Here is a 20,285-nt window from a genome sequence, read left to right as displayed (position 1 = left end):
TTAAAACCATATCGCACCCTTTCTGGACGATGGGCTCATTGCATCTCCCCCTTGAGTTAAATTATTACCTCAGGCTCCGCCAAGGAGGTTATGTTTTCGGTCACATTGGTTGGTATGTTTATTTTTCCTCCTTCTTGTTTACTATGTTTATTTATCTGTCGGCAGGATAACTCAAAGTTATGAACGGATGTTGATTAAATTTTGTGGAGTTGTTGGAAATGACAAGAGGAACAAGTGATTCAATTTTGGTGGGGACCCGGATCACGAAGTGGGATCAGCTCTATATTCCCACAGCCCATTGGTCCCACGGCCCATTGGTCCCACAGCCCATTGGTCCCACAGCCTAAATGGTCCCAGCTTATTCCTGCTGCTCCATGTTCCCACAGTTTTAAGACATTATTCAAATATAAGCTCTATGCTCTACAACTCCATGTTCCCACATTTCCAAGTAAACTAAGAGAACCAATAGGCCTAAAAATAATGTTAAAAATCTAAGTGCTGTGGGACCAATGGGCTGTGGGAATATAGACACGCTCCCCAAAAAGTTATATTATAGGCATAGGATTCCACAGTGTGTAGATGTTATGGCATCAATGGACACCCCCCATGGTTTTGGCGGAGGTTTACACTCTCCTACCTTTCTTCTGTACTTTCAGCAGTTCTCATAGTTGGGGGTGATGTTACTTCCAATTCCAAGCTAGCAACTATCATTGCGTCAAGCTGGACCCATAAGATTCACAGGGTTCTCACGGGTCATGGAATTTCTGGAATATCATGGAATTTCATAAAAGTTTTTCCAGTCATGGAAAGTCATGGAATTTTACCATTTTGCATGCACAGTCATGGAATATCATGGAATTTTTCTTAACAGTTATGTAGAAGCAAAAACATTTTCGTTTGGTGTACCTATAACATTGTTTCTTACTGGTTATACTAGAACGCTTTGCCAAAGACGGTTTGGTTTCAGCTGTAACGTGCAACATTCTAGAATGCAATGAGCCCACCTAAGTCTGGCGGTGGCTCTGCATCGGCTCTAGGGGTGAAGATAATCTTCAGTTTTCACACTTTTTAAAACTGACGTCATTCCTTTTTACGGATTTGACTTTTAACGTCATGAAAATTCCGTTTTTTTGGGTCTGGAAAGTCATGGAAAATCATGGAATTTTATATCTGAATTAGAGTGGGAACCCTGTATTCAATTGCGAGCTAGCTTGGAGTTCGAATTTGCATGGCCAGACTCGGAGAACGGCTGGAATTACAGGAGGACAAGTAAACTCCATGATTTCACTGAAGGGGAGGTGTAAAATTAGCTTCTTTCAAGAAATGGTTCAGTATCGCTTTAAGGCATGTCTGAAACCAATAGAAGTAAGTTACAGCATCAAAGAATCATCTATTAATTACAGGAAGATAACCCAAACCGCCCACTCAATTCAAAGGGGGCGTTGTCCCGTCCTTCTGTTTTTGAGGTGTCTCTCTCTCTCTCTCTCTCTCTCTCTCTCTCTCTCTCTGTAGGATGTCTCACTCCCCCTCTCTTGTGTGCCTGTCTCTCTCTCCTCAGGATGTCTCACTACACGGATGAGCCTCGCTTCACCATCGAGCAGATCGACCTGCTGCAGCGTCTGCGTCGTACGGGGATGACGCGCGCCGAGATCCTGCACGCGCTGGACACCCTGGAGCGCCTGGATCGCGAGCACAGCGACAAGTTTGGCCGCCGCCCCCCGGCCCCGCCCCACGCCATGGCCCCGCCCGCCTCCGTCGGCCCCGGCAACAGCGGCGTCTCCACTAGCAACAGCAACAGCAGCGGTGGCGACATCATGGCCGCCCCCCTGGCCCTGCCCTCCTCCTCCTCCTCCGCCTCTCACTCCATCGCCACGCAGACACAGCAGTACCACGCCTCGCCCCTCTCCCCGTCTCCCAGCAACAGCTACGCCCCGTCGCCGCCCCCCGGCCCTGGTCCGGGCCCGCCCCCCTCTGCCGCCGCGCTCCTGCCCTCGGCCGTCTCGCTGGTGGCTATGCCTCAGAACGGCCGCGACAGCCTGGCGGCCACGCCCAACGGCAAGCTATCGCCGCCCCGCTACCCCGTCAACAGCGCGCGCAACGCCTTCGCCTTCGAGGCGGCCGACGAGGACCTGGACATCGACGACAAGGTGGAGGACCTCCTGAGGTAAATGGCAAATAACAATTAATAACTAATGAACTTGCACCAGTAGACCAGAGCTGGACATCGACGACAAGGTGGAGGAACTATTGAGGTCAGTGGCCCGCTTTGATAACAAATTAACTAGTAAGTCTGTATTATTATATCATCATCATCATAGCGTATGATATGAGATGCGTGGCCAACTTTAATAACAAATTAACCGGGGGCGCTGTGGCGCAGTGCGCTAAGCCCTCCACATTTGGGCTTGCATGCCCACGGGGACCCCGGTTCGAGTCCGGCCGGGGTCATTTCCCGATCCCACTCGCTTCTGTCTCCATCTCAGACTGTCCTATCAAATAAAGGCATAAAAGCCCTTAAAAATATAAAAAAACAAACAAAAAAAAACAAATTAAGTAATAAGTCGTATTAACACATGATATGAGGTGTGTGGCCAACTTTAATAACAAATTAACTAATAAGTCAATATTAAGTATCACCATAGCATATCTTGGTTATTCAAAAAAGAATGCGAGGAAAATTTGAATTTTTGTTTTCGGCTGGTCACTGGAAAAACGTAACCTGTATAAAAATCTGCAGGATACGTATACCACCTTATCCATCATGCCTTATTAGTAATGATAATAAGTTAAATTAGGAACTGGTGAAGACATGTATGTTAACTGTCGTGAATTTTGATCTTTAATATCAAATTAACTAATAAGTCGTATTAACGCATGATATGAGGTGCGTGGCCAACTTTAATAACAAATTAACTAATAAGGAAATATGAAGTGAATTAACCTGTATCAATATTAGGAATATCATCATCATCATAACGCATGGTATGAGGTGAGTGGCCCGCTTTAATAACAAATAAACTAATAAATCAATATTAAGTATCATCATAGCGCATTATATGAAGTAAATTAACCTGTACCAATATTAAGAAAATCATCATCATAATGCATGATATGAGGTGGGTGGCCCACAAAGGAAAGTATGTACTCTGCGCTTCCCTAAAGTAAAGCGGCGTACACACACAAAGCTAGCTTTTCGCTTGCTCGCCTACTCGCCAGTCTTTCATGGAACGTTCGCTGAAAGTTCCCGCGGCTTTAACTGCCAATGAACAGGCGAGAAGTACCGAACTCTGCATTCCAATTGGTTACTCGCTTACTCGCCTCACTCAAAGATCAAATATTTTCAACTCGGGATCCGCCCACATCGCATGGCTTGTACAGTACTCGCCTATGAGTCTCGCTAGAACACATCGACACTCTATTGACCTCATTCGCTGAGTGAGTAACTAGTAGCGACGTGTGTGTACGGCCCTTAACAATCAGGTGGCCCTGCCGTGGCCTAATGGTAGGGCACTGGGTTACTACACCGGCGACCCGGGTTCGATTCCAGCCCAGGTAATTTGCCAATCCTTCCCTGTCTCTTTCTTCCCACTCATTTCCTGTCTCTTCTCCACTTTCCTGTCAGAAATAATAAAGGCAAAAAAGCCCTACAAAAAAGTAACAATCCGCTGCAACCAGTGCCACCCGGATGTCTATTTGCCGGTCTTTATTCTTTCAATGCAATCAGACTAACGTTTCGACATACGTCTCTGAAGAGGATGTTTGAGGACTCTGATGAAGATGCATGTCGGAACAACAGAATAAACAACAGGAAATAGACATTCGTGTGGCACCAGATTTTTTTCCAGATTAATGACTGACCCAGCCATTCCCAATTATTTGGAATGGAGATGGATAAAATATCTCGTATCGCGCACACAGACAAATTACCCTATGTAGTGTGTGGTGTATGCACATCCGTGTATGTGCGTCATGCGTCTGAGAGATGGTCATTTGATTGTCCAGACATTTATCACTTAATGATGCGCGCGCACACACACACACACACACACACACACACACACACACACACACACACACACACACACACACACACACATGCACATAGGGGCCTATTGATTCAGCTGCGAGGGCCACACTAGCGGCGTTGCTAATTTTAGCTTCCCTGCGTAGCGAAAGAGTAAATTCTAATCTAATTGAGTTTAGCAAGGAGCCGAGGCGTAGCCATGGCTGTATCTGTAGCCGTTAGCTGGCGTCCGCTGTGAAGCCGCATTGCTCTACTGATCAGGGGTGCATTTCTCGAAACCATAGTTGCTAACTATGTTAGCTACTTTGTTGTTTGCAATGCAATTTTCCATTGACAACTACCCAAGTTGCTAACTGGCTAACAACTATGCTTTCAAGAAACGAGTCCCTGCTCTGCACCTCCTCTGGATGTGAAGGTGTATGATGTCCTGGGTTATGCCCAACTGAGAAACTCCGACTCCCATTGTCATTGTGACACAGCACTCACTGCACTGCACACAACAAAATTGCATTTATTCTCCACCCGTGCAAGGGGGCAGCCCCCAATGGTGGCACTCCAAGGGATCCATCCTGTCTCTGTATTTTGTGTGGCTGTTATCGGTGCGTGTGTGTGTGTGTGTGTGTGCGCGTGCGCGTGTGCGTGCGTGCGTGCGTGCGTGCATGTGAGAGGGAGTGGCTAGCTATTTGCGTGCATGCGTGCTCGTGTGTATGTGTGTGTGTGTGTGTGAGAGGGAGTGGCTGCCCATACAGTAGCCGGAGCATGAATGACTACACTACACTCTGCCTGCTGCATTGCTGCAGCACTATGCTAATTTGCCCGTCTGCAGTGATTGGTGCTCCCTCCCTCGTGCCCCCTCTGCTGCTCTATCATTGGCTCTCGAGTCTCTGTGCAGCCTCGTGATTGGTTCTCATGTCTCTGTGCTGCCTTGTCATTTGACTTTCGTGCCCCTCTGCTGCTCTGTTATAGGCTCTCGAGTCTCTGTGCTGTCTTGTGATTGGTTCTCATTTCTCTGTGCTGCCTTGTCATTTGGCTTTCAATTCGTGCCCCTCTGCTGATGCTCTGTGATAGGCTCTGGAGTGTCTGTGCGGTCTTGTGATTGGTTCTCATGTCTCTGTGCTGTCTTCTGATTGGTTTGCAGGCGGGACAGCAGCATGGTGAAGGAGGAGATCAAGTCCTTCCTGGCCAATCGCCGCATCTCTCAGGCCGTGGTGGCCCAGGTCACAGGTCAGCGCGAACACACACACACACACACACACACACATACACACACACACACACACACACACACACACACACACACACACACACACACACACACACACACACACGCGCACACACACGCACGCGCACACACACGCACGCGCACACACACGCACGCGCACACACACGCACGCGCACACACGCGCACACACACACATTCACAGACACACGCACATGCACACACACACACACATTCACAGACACACGCACATGCACACACACACACACACACACACACACACACATTCACAGACACACGCACATGCACACACACACATTCACAGACACACGCACATGCACACACACACACACATTCACAGACACACGCACATGCACAGACACACGCAAATGCACACACACACATTCACAGACACACGCACATGCACACACACACACACACACACGCACACATTCACACGCACACAAACATACACACAAACACACACACACACACTTACAAGTGCCAAACAAAACGCTGTCAGTCTTTCTCACAGAGAGATGGACAAACCAACTCGCAAACCCACACTTGCAGTATAGCTCTTGCTCATTTTCTGCATTGATAGTTTTTCTGTTGAGCGTTCAAACCGTCCATAGAAAGCCTTCCATCTCTGCTGTTCACAATCTTGTTCTCCTTATTCTCTCTGTGTGTATATCCGTGTGTGTGTGTGTCTGTCTGTCTGTCTGTCTGTCTGTCTGTCTGTCTGTGTGTGTGTGTGTGTGTGTGTGTGTGTGTGTGTGTGTGTGTGTGTGTGTGTGTGTGTGTGTGTGTGTGTGTGTGTGTGTGTGTGTATCCGTGGGTGAGCAGGCATCAGTCAGAGCCGCATCTCCCACTGGCTACTGCAGCAGGGTTCTGACTTGAGCGAGCAGAAGAAGCGAGCTTTCTACCGCTGGTACCAACTGGAGAAGACCACCCCAGGTACACACACACACACACACACACACACACACACACACAGATAAAAATGTGGAAACATCAGGTATTTCATACATGCAGACGCACACATGCGCGCGCACACATGCGCGCGCGCGCACACACACACACACACACACACACACACACACACACACACACACACACACACACTGTAGTTTTGAGAAGAAAATATGCAAAAATAATGTAATTTTAGCTACTTTCCACCCAGCCCTGCCTTTGTCAGTGTTTTTGTTTTTAATTAACCACTTCTGCAATTGTTAAGATGATGAGTTGGTGTGGATTTCTTTGTTCCAGTGATCCGCTGATTGTTCAGATCCAGCCACAGTAGCTGATTGTTCAGACCCAATCACAGTAGTCACAGTAGCTGATCCAACAGGATTCTCCAGCAGGCTGTGTAATCGTTTATTATTGCAAGTCGTCTCATCCTCCGTGATAAATGATCTCCCCTCATTGCTCTGATCCCCCCCCCCTCTCTCTCTCTCTCTCATCCCTGAGTCTGTCTTTGCCTCTGCCTCAACTTGTCCATCTCTCATTGCTTTAACAACTGTATTTATCCTCCCTTTCTTTATATCCACTCCTATCTTTTTCTTCTTTTCTTTATCCTCGTTTTTTTATTTCCACTCCTTTCTTTTTGTTCTTTTCTTTATCCTCCCTTTCTTTATATCCACTCCCTTCTTTTTCTTCTTTTCCCTTCACCTTACCTTCATACAAGTGGTGTCAAGCAATTACGCTGTTCTCGCAGGTTGCCCTTAGAACTCAAACTCTTACACACACACACACACACACACACACACACACACACACACACACACACGCACACGCACACGCACACACACAGTCAAGAGTTTTCACACCTTTTTTTGTTGAATTTCCATCCTCTCACACTTCAGACCTGACACAAGATGAAAGGAAACATACCATATTGTTTTTGTTGTCGAAGCCGCACACACAATCTCTCTCTCTCTCTCTCTCTCTCTCTCTCTCTCTCTCTCTCTCCCTTGCTGATACAGACAATATATTGTGGGAAGAAAGAAAAAGATATTTAGGCAAGGATTGGAGTACCAATATCCGTCAGAGCAGTAACTCCATTGCACACATGGTCTGGGCTAGATCTTTCTAGTTCTTGGGAGTGGACTTGATTATTTTGAACAGGAGCCTGGGTTGCACTAAGACGAGACCTACTATAGCACGTTCAGGCCGACTGAGAACCGTGCTGGAGCCCGTTCCCGCACCTAATCGCGAACCGGCCGTCGTGTTCACGCCACGGATATTTGCGTTCGCGAACCGGAAAGTTGGTTCGCAATGCAAACCGCAAAATACTAGGTTTTTCTCTGCGAACCGTGACGACAGTGTGGCCGTCAGCAGGTTCATCCGGGTAACACAGTCACCTGCAGAAAAAGTTCAGAGCCCGGTATGAACACGGGCGGTTCGCAGATAAGCACTTTTGTGCCGAACGTAACTGGTGCGAGCACCGACACCGGCTCCGTTCTGGTCGGCCTGAAAGCCCTACTAGAGAGCCAGAGTTACTTGTACTGTAGGGGCGTGGACAGAAACATGACATCTCTCCATGGCTGCCCTCTTGTCCTCTGCGGTTCTTTTTTCTCGTTTTTGCTTGTGCCTCATCCCTGCAGAATGTAGCTAGAGGCTGCCTAATGGCCCGTGTACATCAGGCGCTACCTACGCGACCCAGGTAGCTGGGGTGGTTGAAGAAGTTTCGCCATGAATTTGTTTTATTCGCTCTGGACGCTGCACTGACATGTTTGATTCAGCTAATCACATAATGGCTCCGTCTTGACAGCCTGGGACATTCCTCGATATGAACGTTCCAATTGGTTTTCGCCGAACCGCGTCATAGCGAATTCGCTTAGGATTAGCTTGAGTTTAATCGTCAAAATTCGCCCTGGTCGCTCAAGAAGCTTCGCTCCTGGCAAATTCGCTCTGGTAGCTTTATTCGCCTTCCCTCCATAGAGAGACAATGACTTCCGCCGCGTTGGTCGCTTAGTTCGCCTTCGATGTACACGGGGCTTTAGTGTACTTAAACAACTTGTTCTCAGCCTTTAGAGTATTGCTTCTCCGCGTCATCCTCTGCCTTAGCACATATGATCTCTACCTCAGCCGCCGTTAATGTTATTTCAGAATAAGTGTATGTATGGGGTCTCAGCACCGGTGTCAGTAGTCTGAAGCCTCTGTCTCAGTGTATGCAGTCTCTGCATCACTCAGTGTCTGCAGCTGAAGTGACAAATCTCATTTCGTGTGACAAATGGATCATATAAACAAATAAAATTGCAGACAAATAAAATTGCAGGAAAGGTGGCAAATCAGGAAATGGCGGGAAGAAGGCAAACAAGTCCCCTTTTGTTACTGGCACCTTCCTCAGGTCCTACAAGAAGAAACACAGAACAAAGGACTTCCTGGGGGGGACAGAGCTGTATATAGGGGGAGAGGGCCTGTGACTTTGCAGAGATGTGATGTTGAGACTTCTGTATGTTTCCTGTCATTTTATCTCTCCGGTGCCGTTATTAAAAATCTGCAGTGCTTACCAATTGAGTTGCTTATGGCACCAGTAGACCAGACATGACATGAGCGACTCCAGAGACGGAAGCAATTGACTTTGGCCCTGCCGTGGCCAAACGGTAGGGCACTCGTCTACCATGCAACTGACCCGGGTTCGATTCCCGGCCCCGGTCTTTTGCCGTGGACCTTCCCTTGTCTCTCTCTCCCCACTCACTACCTGTCACCGCTTTCACTGTCACCTATCATAAATGAAGTCAAAAAGACCAAAAAAAAAAGTAATTGACTTTGTACTTTTGTATTGAGTTGCTGATGACCGAAGAGAAGAGACATAAAGTGATTTGGGCGACTAGAGGGCAATTTAAACGACAGCTTGTAGTTGGAACTTCCGCAAATATTATGCAAATGAGCTATGATGTGGTTCTGCGACAGGCAGTCACCACAGCCAATTGGAATGTTGGAACGCTTTTAATGCATTCTCCTTATACTCTGTCGCTTCTAATTGCTTGTGACGCTCTTGCCACCACAGTCCTGTGATTCTGGTGTGTTTGTCTGGTTAGTTACATTACATTACATTACACTTAGCTGACGCTTTCATTTTATTCAAAGCGATTTACAGTTATTATTTGTCAGGGTATTGGTTACAGTCCCTGGAGCAATGTGGTGTTAGGTGCCTTGCTCAAGGGCACTTCAGCCATGGATGGAGGTTTAGGGAGAGGTCAGGGGGGATTCGAACCGGCAACCCCTAGATTGAAGGACCAACTCTCTAACCACTTGGCCACGGCTGCCCACCAATAGGCCACGGCTGCGGTTATTCAGTCTCAGCGTCAGTTTCTGCAGCCTCCTCGCCTTTTTCAGTGTCTGCAGTCCCGGCCTCCGCAGCAGCAGCAGGTCTGGCCGCTATTTATAGCAGGCTGCAGCCACTCGTCTCCTTAAGCAGTGTTGCCAGATGTGTCTGTCCAAATCCCGCCCAAAAGCTTAAAAAAAAACGCCAAAATGCGCTAAATTCCGCCCAAATTCAACAAATTACATTGACTTATATGGGCCCAAAACGGCTGAAAAAAACACCAAATGGCCAATTTTTCCGATTTTTACCCGCAGACGCTCATCCCAGGTAGCCCAATTGGGCGGGCACCCACCCAATCTGGCAACACTGTCCTTAAGATGGAAAGGAAGCCGGCTGAAGGCCATGATGCCAACCTGCCTGCTGCTGCCACCTGCTGCTCTGGAGGAGGAAGAGAAGGAAGATGAGAAGGAATAAGAGAAAGCGAGGATGAATAATATGCAAAGGAGCAGTGATAAGAGGAGGAGGATGAGGAAGAATAAGGCGAAAGAGGAATGTAGCTACTGCTGGTCTGAATAAAACTTGGTCCACGCTTCATACTGATGTCATGACTGTTTTCCTTTATTTTCCTTGCTCGTCATGAGCACCGTGAAAACTTTATATCAGTGAAAGTGAAAATAATTAAAAATGGTCACCCTGCTCTCATACAAGCCGTACCAGGGTCAGCTACAAGGAAGAATATGATGAGATGAAGGAGGAATAACAGTATAAGGACGGAGACTGAATGAAAACAATTGGTGGAAGGGAAGGAGGAAGAGAAGGAGACAAAGGAAGAAGACGACAAGGAATAAGAGAAAGAGAAGGAGGGAGAAGAGGTCAATATCTCCTAAGAAGTGCAATTCAGAGGTCATTTTCTCATTTGCAATCCGGATGTCGAAGGGGGCGTCAGCGAAGCGCAAGTCCGCAAGCGCATATGGAGGCCGGGAGTTAGGATAATTCAATGTACCTATTAGGGCTGCACAATTAATCGAAAAATAATCAAAATCGTGATAAAATACTGAAATCGAACTCATGATTTTAATCGTGATTTAATCGTGGCAATAGTGACCTACTTTTGAGAGCGTCCTTGAAGCCAGAACATACTGACAGGCTGGTGTTTTTGGCCAGAAATCTGTCTACTTAAGTTTCATGCTATTGCCTTTACATAATTATTACAATTCATTTTATTTTGCTCATCCCGTATGTAATTCATTCTTGGTTATATTTCATCTTGTTATAATTTTCAAAAAGATCTGCAAAAATCAACTAGGCCTGTGCAGTCGCCTTCGACTGCTTAAGGTATATCCCCAAAACGCAACGCTTCCAGTCCCCCTTCACTCCTACCACTCCCATCCACCTTTTCATAAACATATATGATAAATACAAAATATAAAAGAAATATATTTAATATCTATACATAGATCAATGGCATGCATAGGCTTGAAACCAAACGACTATTGTGAAAATGGGGCAAATGGTAACACTCTTTTAATGGTTCACTATTACAGTGGATCTACCACATTAGGTACAGTGTAATAACCAGTGTAACAATATTTAATACCATGTAATACCAGTGTAACACCATGTACCAATTTTGTACTTACATCATGTATTTGTGTGTAAGTGGTATTACATGGTATTGCATATTGTTACACTAGTATTACATGCTATTAAATGTTATTACACTGTACCTAATGTGGTAGATTCACTGAAATGGTGAACCATTAATATAAGGTGTTACCTGGCAAATCAATCCATCCAGTCAGAAGTTATGGGCCAAATAAAAATTCCGCCATTTTGGAAGTGTTGACCTCCAAACTCCAAATCAGTTTATGAATTAACACACCAAATCTGGGACAAATCCATCCACCCGGTCAGAAGTTATGGACCAAACAATAATTTGTCCATCTTGAATTTGCCCATCTTCAAAGTGTTGACCTCCAAACTCAAATCAGGTCATGAACTTACCCTAGAGCACTCGCACGCCAAATATGGGACAAATCCATCCACCTGGTCAGAAGTTATGGGCCAAACAAAAATTCGGCCATCTTGAATTCGGCCATCTTGAAAGTGTTGACCTCCAAACTCGAATCAGTTCATGAACCTGCCCTAGAGCATTCACCCAAAAAATCTGGGACAAATCCAAACATCCGTTCAAAAGTTATCGCGTTAACACAAAAGACCTTACGCGGCGGAGGCGGACGCGGACGCGGCGGCGGCGCACGCAAAACCATTACATCCCCGACGCGCCGCGTTTCGGAGATATAATAATCGTGATTAATAATCGTGATTATGATTTTGACCAAAATAATCGGGATTATGATTTTTTTCCATTATCGTGCAGCCCTAGTACCTATTGTGTGCAGCCATTTGTTCAGCAACTGTCGTAGAGGAACATTTAACGTGAGTGTAGATCATGTAGTGTTTGCATATTCAGGAAAGGTTGACTGAGGAAAAAAAATGCACAGACACGTCACACGCACACACACACACACACACACACACACACACACACACACACACACACACACACACACACACACACACACACACACACACACACACACACACACGTCATTTCATTGATTGATGTACTGTATGATATGTTGGCTTCTTATTTTAACCAGAAGTTGACCTGGAAGACGGGGGGCGGGATCTGAAGGTGGAATAATAAATACCCAAATCAAAGGGAATAAGTGCACTGATTGGTTGTGGTGTTGATTGACAGGTGCCACTCTGAACATGCGCCCCGCCCCCATTTCCCTGGAGGAGATGGAGTGGCGCCAGACTCCGCCCCCTCTGACCACGGCGGTGGGCACCTTCAGACTACGGAGAGGCAGCCGCTTCACATGGAGGAAGGAATGCCTCGCCGTCATGGAGAGGTGAGGAGAGGGGGATGGAGAGGGGAGGAGAAGAGAGGGGAGGGGAGGATGGAGAGGAGAAGAGAGGGTAGATATGTGAGGAGAGGCAGCCGCTTCACATGGAGGAAGGAATGCCTCGCCGTCATGGAGAGGTGAGGAGAGGGGGATGGAGAGGGGAGGGGAGGGGAGAGGAGAAGAGAAGAGAGGAGATATGTGAGGAGGGGCAGTTGCTTCACATGGAGGAAGGAATGCCTCGCCGTCATGGAGAGGTGAGGAGAGGAGGATGTAGAGAGGGATGGAGAGGGTAGGGGAGAGGAGAGGTGAGGAGAGGGCGGTGGAGAGGGGAGAGAGGATAGGAAAGGAGGGGAGGGGAGGGGAGATGAGAGAGGAGGAGATCGAGATGGAGAGGGGAGGACCGCGGGATGCAGAGCAGAGGAGAGGAGAGGATGACCAAGGATGAGAGCGGCACATAGAGGACGGTTTTGAGGAGAGGTAGAAGGTAGGAGTGGGGGGAGAGAGGAGGGGGTGGAGGGAAACGTCTAGAGAGGAGGAGAGGGGAGATAAAGAAAGACAGGAAGAGATGTGAAGAAAGATAAAGGGAAAGAAGGAATTAGGGATGCAGTGAAGAGAGAGAGGAGTGAAGAGCTTGTAGTTTCAGCCTGTAGCTTCAGACTGAGAAAATGGTTCACCTGGAGGAAGGAGTGCATCGCTGTCATGGAGAGGTGAGGAGAGGGGGATGGAGGGAGGAAGACGGGCAGAGAGAAAGGAGGGGATGTGAATGCATTTTTAACGGTTATTTATGTCTGTTAAATGTTTTATGTGGGTGTGGGTGTGTGTGTGTGTGTGGGGGGGGGGTGTACCACCACTGCAAAACAATTGCCCATACTGGGAAAAATAAAGGCTACTACTACTACTAATACTACTACTAGCTTCACACTGAGGAGAGCAAGTTCGGATGAACCTGCGGCTGGGGCAAGGAAAATAAAGGGTAGTGTTGTCAGATATGCAGTATGTAAGAAGAGGCAAAAAGAAATGAGACTTGAATGAATGAATGAATGAATGAATGAATTTTTCTTTCTGCCATATCTGTTCATTGCCTTCTACATCCTCTCATCAATATTAATTCTTGAAGTTTTTGTTTCAGACATGTAAAAGTTTTATCTTTTGTCTGACAAGTTTCGTCAAAACATCAGGTCACGTCAGGCAAAAGGTAAATTGTTTACATGTCTGAAACAAAGTAAACTTTAAGAATTGATTTAACTGTCATACTACATACAGTAATGAACGTCCTAAATTCTCTCAGCAGCAGCTGGACTGACTCTTTCCTCCTGTTTCCAGTTACTTCAATGAGAACCAGTACCCTGATGAGGCCAAGAGAGAGGAGATCGCCAATGCATGCAACGCAGTCATCCAGAAGCCAGGTAGTGTATGTTCAAAGAGGTTGGATATACAGTATAATAAGAGGAATCGAAACACGGCCACTCAATGCAAAAGCGTGTGCTCAAAATTTGGTCTCCTAAGAGGGCGTTGTGCCTCCTTCTTCTCTTTTCGTGGTGTTGCACAAGACGTGCGCTACCGCCATCTACAGCACTAAGGGGACTCCATTTATTCTCTACCTCAAGTCTCTGAAGTTCTCCTAATCGAAGGTCTCCTAAAGGGGCGTTCACCCGACGTAAAGTGGATACCAGAAAAGAACCCGCCTGCTTTATCTCACTCTCATATACGATTCTCTGGTATGTTCATCCAGTCAGAGTTACCAGATTGGGCAGTTACTCGCCCAATTAGACTGCTTTGGATGACCGTCTGCTGGTCAAAAAAGGGTAAAAGGAGCATTTGCACAGGTTTTTGCTGCAGATTTATGGTCATAGAAATCAATAGAATTCAGTTAAAATTGGGCTGGATTTAGTGCTTCCAGGCAGGGTTTTAGCATTTTTAGGGGGCCTGGAAATCATCAGTTTTATTTGGCAACCTTGCATCCAGTCACCATCTGAAGGGCAAGCATTTGGCCAAGGCATCTCTGGAAATTTGTCAAGGGAACCTTTTTGAATTGGGAAATTAAAATGTAATATGGCCATTGACCACAGAGGCGTCAATGGTTTGGTTTCAGGTTTGTTTGTTTTCAAAATTGTGGCGTTTTTTATTATAGAAACATCTTCTATAGAACGTTAGAATGCTAGATTTTGACTTTTTGTTTTTGATATCCATGTCTATTTTTTGACCATAGTTACCAAAAGTGCACATAAGGAGTGTCTAGTTTCGTGTTAAGGAATGACACAACATGAAAAAGTATTTATTTGGCTTCGGCATTGAACGAACCCATGGGATTTGAAATATATTAGTATGTTTTTCTACATTCAGTGTGTTAATGAACTATGCCCCCGCCCTCTCAATATTCTCCCTCCCCAGGGAAGAAGCTGTCTGACCTAGAGAGGGTGACTTCCCTGAAGGTCTACAACTGGTTCGCCAACCGCCGCAAGGAGATCAAACGCAGAGCAAACATTGGTAACGTGTAACCTTCTATTATGTCTTCTAATGCTTATGCCTTGTATTATGTTTTGGGATCAATTGTTTGTTGACATCATTTATGCCATTCAACATATACAGTACAGTGTCCTTTGCTTGTAGTGCATGTACAGTACGTAGTATATGTACAATACACATTCGCATAGACAATTGATTCCTTTTTGTCACACAGGAGTTCTCCACAATCACACACATGAACAATATACGTGAATAAGATATGAATGGAGAAAGGTTGGAACCCCACAACCAACCCCTCCCCACTCCCCTCTCATGCTTATTACGTTATTTCATTATGACAAATTGTCTTCTTAAACGGGAAAGTATTAGCGAATGGTGTGTAAGGGTGTGGATCTAACAAGAAACATTGGTAACATGTAGACTACATTTATTCCACCTAAGGGAAAACTATTAATAAATGCCCCTTGTGACGAGGTGCATGGTCTGATTTAGCAGTGAGCTTATGTGTGTGAGCGCGTGTGTTTGTGTGAGAGTGTGTGTGTGAGCGTGTGTGTGCGCGTCCGTGTGTGTGTGCGCGTCCGTGTGTGGTTGTGCGTTCATGCGTGCGTTCGTGCGTCCGTGCGTCCGTGCGTGCATGCGTGCGTGCAACCGTGCGACTGCGTGCAAGCATGTGTGAGCATGTGCATGTGAAGAGTTCAGATGCACAAACCCCTAACTCCTAACTCCTAACCCCTAAACTAAGACCTGCACTTCTACATTTTTAGAGAACCCAGTTGTTGGTTTGGTTTACATTCATGTACTTGATAATACTTATGAATAGTTAGTTTACATAAATAAAAAATATGCAATTTTGATAGCTTTGTATTAAATAAAAATGAATTAAGATTATTTTCTGAAAAGGCACTTAGGGGGTTTTGCATCTGAACTCGTCATGTGTTCCACGTGTGACCCGGCTGATACGTAACCACGCATGTGTTTCCCTAAGAAGCCACAATACTGGAGAGCCATGGCATCGACGTGCAGAGTCCTGGAGGACACTCCAACAGCGACGACATCGATGGCAACGACTACGCAGAGCAGGTGAGCCATGCCACAGGGGTATACTAAAGAAGCTGCGTCAGGAGTAAACCAGGTTCAGTTAAGAGCTAAATCATCTAATAGATGTGATAAAGAGGGAAAACGTTTTTTTTTTTTCAAGGAAATGAGGACTCCAGGCTCTTCTATTAGATGATTTACCTCTTAACTTAACCTGGAATTTTAACAGTAAGGTGCTTTGGTTATGTTTAAAATAAAATACTTCCCCGCAACATTGTAGAATGCGAAAACTTCAAGAAATATGCTGGGCAAATGTAAAAGAGAGTTGACTGAAAATTTGAGAGACTGGTTATTAGAAATTGGATCACTACAGATCTAAATCTCGTCTTCTTATCAATATTTTTGGCCATTTAGTTTTACAAGACGTTGTGGAAATTCTGTTTTATGGTCAGGGAAAGTCATGAAAAGTCATGTCTGATATGCAGTGGGAACCCTGTCTTTTTCACAAACCTATCCTGTTGCTTTCCATCCAAAGAGCTTGGCTTGACTTTCAAACTCAAGTGAAAGCCCATTCCTCCAAACGTGTTATTATTATTCCTCCAACCTTCATAAACATTCATAAAAGTGTATCTCACATTGTTTCCTGGCATTACAAGACTCGTTGGTGCAACTTCAGCAGCATTATTTCCACAAATTAAATGATGTCCATTTCTTTGGCTAGGGCTGTAGAGTGGCAGTGTGTTGTGTTGGTGTTGCATTTTCCGAAAACGTCAAGAAACTTCTCAATTGCAGGCAAATATGCCGGGCAAATGTAAAAGAGAGTTGACTGAAAATTCTAAAGACTGGCTATTAGACATCGGATCACCACAGAGCTTAATGTCTTCTTCTAATCAATATTTTGGTCCTTTCTTTGGCTAGTGCTGTAGCTCTAGTTGCAGTGTGTTGTGTTCAGGGTCGGATTAGCATGGCCCGGGGCCCCTAGGCTACAGGTTGTTGTGGGACCCCCTGAAAGGCAAATTTCCCAGGAAAATTACATAGACAATGTCATAATTACGAGCTAGGAATTGAGGGAAACTTGTCTACCAACTGTGCTGAACACAATAGATATATTTTTCAATGTTGCATTGGGTCAAAATTCTGCATTTTTTGCACTTCTGGCCAATCAGGGGCCCCCTGGCTGCAGCCATATCTAGCCTGTGCATTAATCTGGCCCTGGTTGTGTTGGTGTATGCTGCATTTTCCGATGTGTCTGCGTGGGTGGGGCCCGTGCGGGACCAATATGTCGGCGTGGGTGGGGCCCGTGCGGGACGGGTGCCACATGTTCAGGATCAGCTGTCGTTGCAGGGCTGTGACGTCCCCTACTTCGAGAAGAGGTCCATGACGCGGCCGTTCGGCTTCTACCGCCTTGAGCCCACCTCCCCCACCCAGGTGAACCCCCCGACACCCCCTGCACAGGTGAACAACACCTCCCCACTCACCTATCCCCCGTCTCAACCCCTCCACACCCCTAGCCTCCACCCTCCCAACCCCTCCACACCCCTAGCCTCGAACCTCCCTTACTCCAACATCCTTACCTCCCATCCCAACCCCTCCACACCCCTAGCCTCCAACCTCCCTTACTCCAACATCCTTACCTCCCATCCCAACACCTCCACACCCCTATGTCATAAACGTTTTATGGCCATGAAAAGTTGACATTGATGTTTGGCCTGTCTTTGTCGTAACAGAATTTCACTTTAAGACAGTCATACAATGGTTATGACACTGACATAATGTTTTTATGATGCATGCATGACTGCATTATGACAATTATTTGACATATGACGCCGGCGTCAAGTAAAGTGTTACATCTGTTTTTAACCGCAGTCAGAAATCACCAAAGTCCTCAACAGAAACTTAAAGGTGCACTGTGTAATATTTTTAGCTTTTTCTTTCCAGAATTCATGCTGCCCATTCACTAATGTTACCTTTTTCACAAATATTTACCACCACCAAATTCTAAGTATTCATTATGACTGGTATAATTGCACTTTTCATACATGAAAAGGGGATCGCCTCCATGTCCACCATTTTGAATTTCCAGAAATAGACATTTTCAGCGGCAAAAACATACTGTACTTTGGTCACACTAGTAAATATTAGTTTATTGCATAGTAATTAGCCATGAAAATATCAAATTTGGCAATAGGTAGCACAGTTTCAATATCAAATTTGGCAATAGGTAGCACAGTTTCAATATCAAATTTGGCAATAGGTAGCACAGTTTCAATGAGCAGCATAGGTGCAATACCCAATCTGCACTGCACTGCACTGTGTAGGATGGTGGCCAGATTGGGTATTGCACCTATGTTACCCCAGTTATTCATTACTACTAATAATAATACTAAGAGTGGGTTGCAATATGCGACCTTGCCTCCTCCACTTGCGCTTGTCTCCTCGTCCCGCCTCCTGGCCCCTCCTCCGTGGAGAAAACGATAAAGTTTCCCAGCTGTCAGCCTAGCCACAACAACTTTTGAGGGACTGTTTTTCATGCACCATCCCAATTGCAAATGAGAAAAAGACAATTGAGCTTTTGCAAGATATTGAAATATAATGCTGTTGTCAGTGATGTCATCATGACATATTACTTCCTGGTACGAGGAGAGAAGCAAGTGGAGGAGGCAAGGTCGAATATTGCAACGCACTCTAAGTTTCTTGTCTTTGTGTTTCCAGGACGACGCTGCAGGTCACGGTGATCACCAGGACCCCATCTCGCTGGCAGTGGAGATGGCGGCTGTCAATCACACCATCCTGGCCCTATCACGGCCCGGAGTGGGCGGGGTCCCCAGTGACATCAAGACCGAGGCATTGGAGGAGGAGTGATGGGCTTACTGTAGATGCAATACCACGGACATGGGAAGGGAGGCGACAAAGAGTTGACATTGGAAACTGTGTGTGTGTGTGTGTGTGTGTGTGTGTGTGTGTGTGTGTGTGTGTGTGTGTGTGTGTGTGTGTGTGTGTGTGTGTGTGTGTGTGTGTGTGTGTGTGTGTGTGTGTGTGTGTTTGTTTGTTTGTTTGTTGGTCTGTGTGTGTGTGTATGTCAGTATCGGAGACGTATTGCAATGACCAAGCCAATTGTAAAGCCCCACCCAACCTACTCACGTATACTCTGGAAAAAAAAAACAACAACAACGTTCTATCTCCTGACCTTGCCCAATCACTGTTTGCTCCTCCCTCCCCCTTCCTCGTTCGCTGTCCAATGACTGTCCAGCAGAACGCCATTGGCTCCTCCCAGACGTTTCTTGTGAAGACTGTTCTCGCGACGGAGAGAGGCCTCCGTGGAATCCTCAGCCATCTTCTTGCCCGGAATAGATACCACAGTGTGTGCATTCCAATATGCGACCTTGCGTCCTTCACTTGTGCTTGTGGCCTCACGTTTTGCTGATGCCCCGCCTCCGTGGCTCCGCCACAACAATTTCACCATCCGGTTTGCAAATGAGAAAATGACTTTACAATTGAGCTTTTGCGAGATAGTGGAATATAATGCTGTTGTCAGTGATGTCATCATGAGGTATTACTTCCTGGTACGAGGCCACAAGCACAAGTGGAGGACGCAAGGTCACATATTCGAATGCACCACAGTATCTTTGATTTCCTTCACTTTTTTTCGAACCCACGTTCTCCTCCTCCTCCTCTACCTTCAGGAACCTCTAAAAACACACTCAGTACCTCTCAAAAACCGGTTAGTCTCAACTCTCAACCCAGTGGAGATGGATCGAAAAGGCAACTCTCTCTGTCTGTCTCTCTCGATTCTCTTTCATACCTCTTCAGTCGTTAAAACTGTGCTTCCTCGCAACTGTGCATTCACTGGTATTGGATGGGGGTGGGTGGGTGGATGGATGACGCGCCAACGTGTGGAAATGTGAGAATGAATGGTGCCTCCACCACCACCACCATAGTTGCTCTCTCTCTCTCACACACACACACACACACACACACACACACACACACACACACACACACACACACACACACACACACACACACACACACACACACACACACACACACACACACACACACACACACACACACACACACCTGTCTACACCCCGAATCTATATCCTCTAGACTCTGCTATTCCTTGGAGGAGTGGTGTTGCGGCTTCATGCCCACGTGAACAACCCCCATCCCAACTACGTATATTTTCCTTCTCTGGAAAAAAAAACCAGTGTGAACTCTGGATCAGGTATTCAAAAAGGAAGAAAAGAAAAGAAAAATCTGCTTCTGAGAGGAACGTTGTGGACCTCTCTTCAAGATAAATGCGTTGAGGGGCTGATTGCACGTGGCTAGACCCGTACAGGAGTACCATAGGGC

At 46.2% G+C, this 20,285-nt stretch overlaps 1 protein-coding gene across 9 annotated transcripts in view; it reads left to right on the top strand.

Moving 5' to 3' along the window:
- hmbox1b (homeobox containing 1 b) overlaps positions 1 to 19,934 on the top strand; it is a 32,826-nt gene extending 12,892 nt beyond the window's left edge. The window contains exons 2-10 of one of the 9 annotated variants that reach the window (XM_063223717.1): positions 1,559 to 2,164; positions 5,163 to 5,248; positions 6,090 to 6,200; positions 12,281 to 12,434; positions 13,752 to 13,834; positions 14,820 to 14,915; positions 15,883 to 15,974; positions 17,262 to 17,384; positions 18,642 to 19,934. In XM_063223717.1, the coding sequence (XP_063079787.1) occupies positions 1,560 to 2,164; positions 5,163 to 5,248; positions 6,090 to 6,200; positions 12,281 to 12,434; positions 13,752 to 13,834; positions 14,820 to 14,915; positions 15,883 to 15,974; positions 17,262 to 17,384; positions 18,642 to 18,791 (1,500 nt within the window). In that variant the 5' untranslated portion in view covers position 1,559 and the 3' untranslated portion in view covers positions 18,792 to 19,934. Of the gene's footprint in view, positions 1 to 1,558; positions 2,165 to 5,162; positions 5,249 to 6,089; positions 6,201 to 12,280; positions 12,435 to 13,751; positions 13,838 to 14,819; positions 14,916 to 15,879; positions 15,975 to 17,261; positions 17,385 to 18,641 lie in introns of all 9 variants that reach the window. The other 8 variants (XM_063223722.1, XM_063223719.1, XM_063223714.1 and 5 more) reach the window with 8 other exon arrangements.
- The last annotated feature ends 351 nt before the right edge of the window (positions 19,935 to 20,285 follow it).

Source organism: Engraulis encrasicolus, chromosome 18 (assembly GCF_034702125.1).
Source record: "Engraulis encrasicolus isolate BLACKSEA-1 chromosome 18, IST_EnEncr_1.0, whole genome shotgun sequence".
NCBI lineage: Eukaryota > Metazoa > Chordata > Actinopteri > Clupeiformes > Engraulidae > Engraulis > Engraulis encrasicolus.
This window is presented reverse-complemented; position numbering and strand designations above follow the sequence as displayed.